This window comes from Acanthisitta chloris, unplaced genomic scaffold, assembly GCF_000695815.1.
Source record: "Acanthisitta chloris isolate BGI_N310 unplaced genomic scaffold, ASM69581v1 scaffold13614, whole genome shotgun sequence".
In the NCBI taxonomy this organism is placed as follows: Eukaryota; Metazoa; Chordata; class Aves; order Passeriformes; family Acanthisittidae; genus Acanthisitta; species Acanthisitta chloris.
In genome coordinates, this window is record NW_008668843.1 from 32,769 (window position 1) to 35,198 (window position 2,430).

Here is a 2,430-nt window from a genome sequence, read left to right on the forward strand (position 1 = left end):
TTCATAAACAACCTTTTACTTCTCATATCGTTGAAAAGAACTGTAATTCAGAAAATGCTTTCTTTTAAATTTTCCTTTGGATTAATTCTGCAATTACCATGGATTCCCTGCTCCTTAAGAAAGGTATTTCTTAGATCTAATCTGATGAATGTTATAATTATATGAGAAGGCAAAAAACCTATTTAATGCTAGTATACTGTAGATGATTCACAGTGACAAAATTTGCCACTCTTTTAAAATATTATCCCTACTTCAATGAGAATTAAAATACTGTTTCAAATTTATTTCTGATCTATCCCTACTTCAATGACAAAATACTGTTTCAAATTTATTTCTGATGGTGCAATTAAAAAGAAAATTTAAACTACAGGTCTTTGTCTTAACAAGGCTGATGTCTTTTTGTATGTCTTCATACATGCATTTGTTTTGTGTTCAACAGAGCTTTTAAAGACAAACTAGTTTGAGTCTTTTTTGCTGCGTTCTTTCCACTGCTTAAAAATACATTAACCTTGGACTAAACAGCACTAATTCTGACCTTGAAGAAAAATAAAACTCACTGGAACTTCACAAACTGAATACAACTAGTATTTTCAATAAAATACCTTATAATGAAAGTTTTCATCTTCAAATTTTTCACCATATATGCTTTCTCCACCTGTGCCATTTTGGTTTGAGAAATCTCCACCCTGGACCATAAATTGCTTAATAACTGTAAAATAAAATAATTATAAAATGTATCAGCAAGGCAGAAAAGGCACAAAGAAAAACAATTCAGAAATGAAGAGCAATCCTCGTCACCAGGACCTCAGTAAAACCAGAGCCCATCTTTTACTTCTCAAGGGTCCCCTAAATACTCCTTTTTGGTTATGTGGACATCATTTGGTATTTAATCCTTTACCTGAATTCATTTCAACTTGTTTACAACTCACAATAAACTAGTATTACTAACTTACTAGTAAATTTATAACTTACTATTTCAGGGCATGGTAAGAACACTGAGTCATTAATAGGATGAAAAATTCAAAAACTTTTGGTTATTCCTTAAACAAGTGCTGATGGTAGACAACTTCTGTTACCAATAGGAAAACAGAGGATTTCATAGAACTTACTTCTGTGGAAAGGACATCCTTTATAATGGAGAGGTTTTCCAGTGGTAGGCCCTGTTCCTTTTTCTCCTGTACATAGTGCACGGAAATTTTCAGCGGTTTTAGGTACAACGTCAGCAAATAATTCAAAGACAATGCGTCCGACTGAAATGACAAAGAGAGAATGGGACATGTTTTTAAGTCTTGTCCTTGGCACGGTGATGTGTTGAGCATTATACATCAAAGGAAATTAATGCTTCAAACTATATTATTCAGATGACTATTAAATTTCCATTTAGGGGTTACTCCAAGGCAATTGATGGCAGAGTTACATTATGCTTTTAGCAAGTTTACTACAATGACTTCCACTGGCAAGAATAATGCAGAGGGAATAAAGGCAGATTCTGAAAAAAACCCAAAAATTCCAAAAATTTTCTGCCTAAAAAATGTGCGTGTGAAATCACACACACACATATTTGAAAACCAAATTATAAATCCTAATATGCACACTTATTTATTTTATGTCTATTTAAACATATATGTGAAGCCTCCTCAATCAAAAATAGATACAATATTAAAAAATATTGGTTTGTGGAGACTTTTATTTGACCAAAAAGCTTATACCAAACACAGACACCAACCTTACTCCTCATTCCCTTAAGCCTGTTTTACTAAAACACAGTGATACTTACTATGTATATGAAAAATGGCTATTGACAGTTACAGACACTCCAAGCAATCATTTAATCAAAAAATGTAAGTGTTTAGCTAAGGGAAGGGAAACCTGAGGGTCTAACTGATCCTGTAATAGTGGGTAAATGGCTTCTGTGCTGAATTCTCATCCCTTTCCAAACTGGTTTGTTGGAGACCTATTTCCCACTCCTAACAGCCACCAGCAGTTGATGCTCCTGTTTTCTCATCAGCCTCACAGTCAACTCATTAACATAACTTCACCCTACCGGAAGCTAAATGTAAATATATTAATTCTAATTAATACAGGAACGAAAACAAATTAAGACAACTTAATAAAAAGGCAAATCATCGTGTAGACTTTCATTGAGTAGTAGAAGGGATGAGAGGCAACATCCGGACAGAAAGGCAGCCTTTATCTTTACCCAAAGCAAGTTTTGAAAACCTACTCTTTCAAGCAGTACTGCAGCTTCCATGCTGTTGTTTTCTATCTCCACTGTTTGCCCAGATTTGCTGTTGACCTCTGGCAGCACTGGCGTTGCCAAGAGAACCAAGGGTGGCCTGAGCTTTCACCCATCGCTGTCCCCCCAGCCGGCAGCGGCCGCGGCAGGGCGAGGGGTGCAGGGCCTGGAGCCAGGGGCGAGGAGCGCGGCCG

At 36.2% G+C, this 2,430-nt stretch overlaps 1 protein-coding gene across 1 annotated transcript in view; it reads right to left on the reverse strand.

Annotated features, from left to right (window-relative positions):
* PPID (peptidylprolyl isomerase D) overlaps positions 1-1,278 on the reverse strand; it is a 14,733-nt gene extending 13,455 nt beyond the window's left edge. Inside the window, exons 1-2 of the mRNA XM_009073103.1 lie at positions 1,110-1,278; positions 603-709 (exon numbers count right to left, since the gene is read on the reverse strand). Coding sequence (XP_009071351.1) covers positions 603-709; positions 1,110-1,278 — 276 coding nt within the window. The remainder of the gene's footprint in view (positions 1-602; positions 710-1,109) is intronic.
* Positions 1,279-2,430: the final 1,152 nt, after the last annotated feature.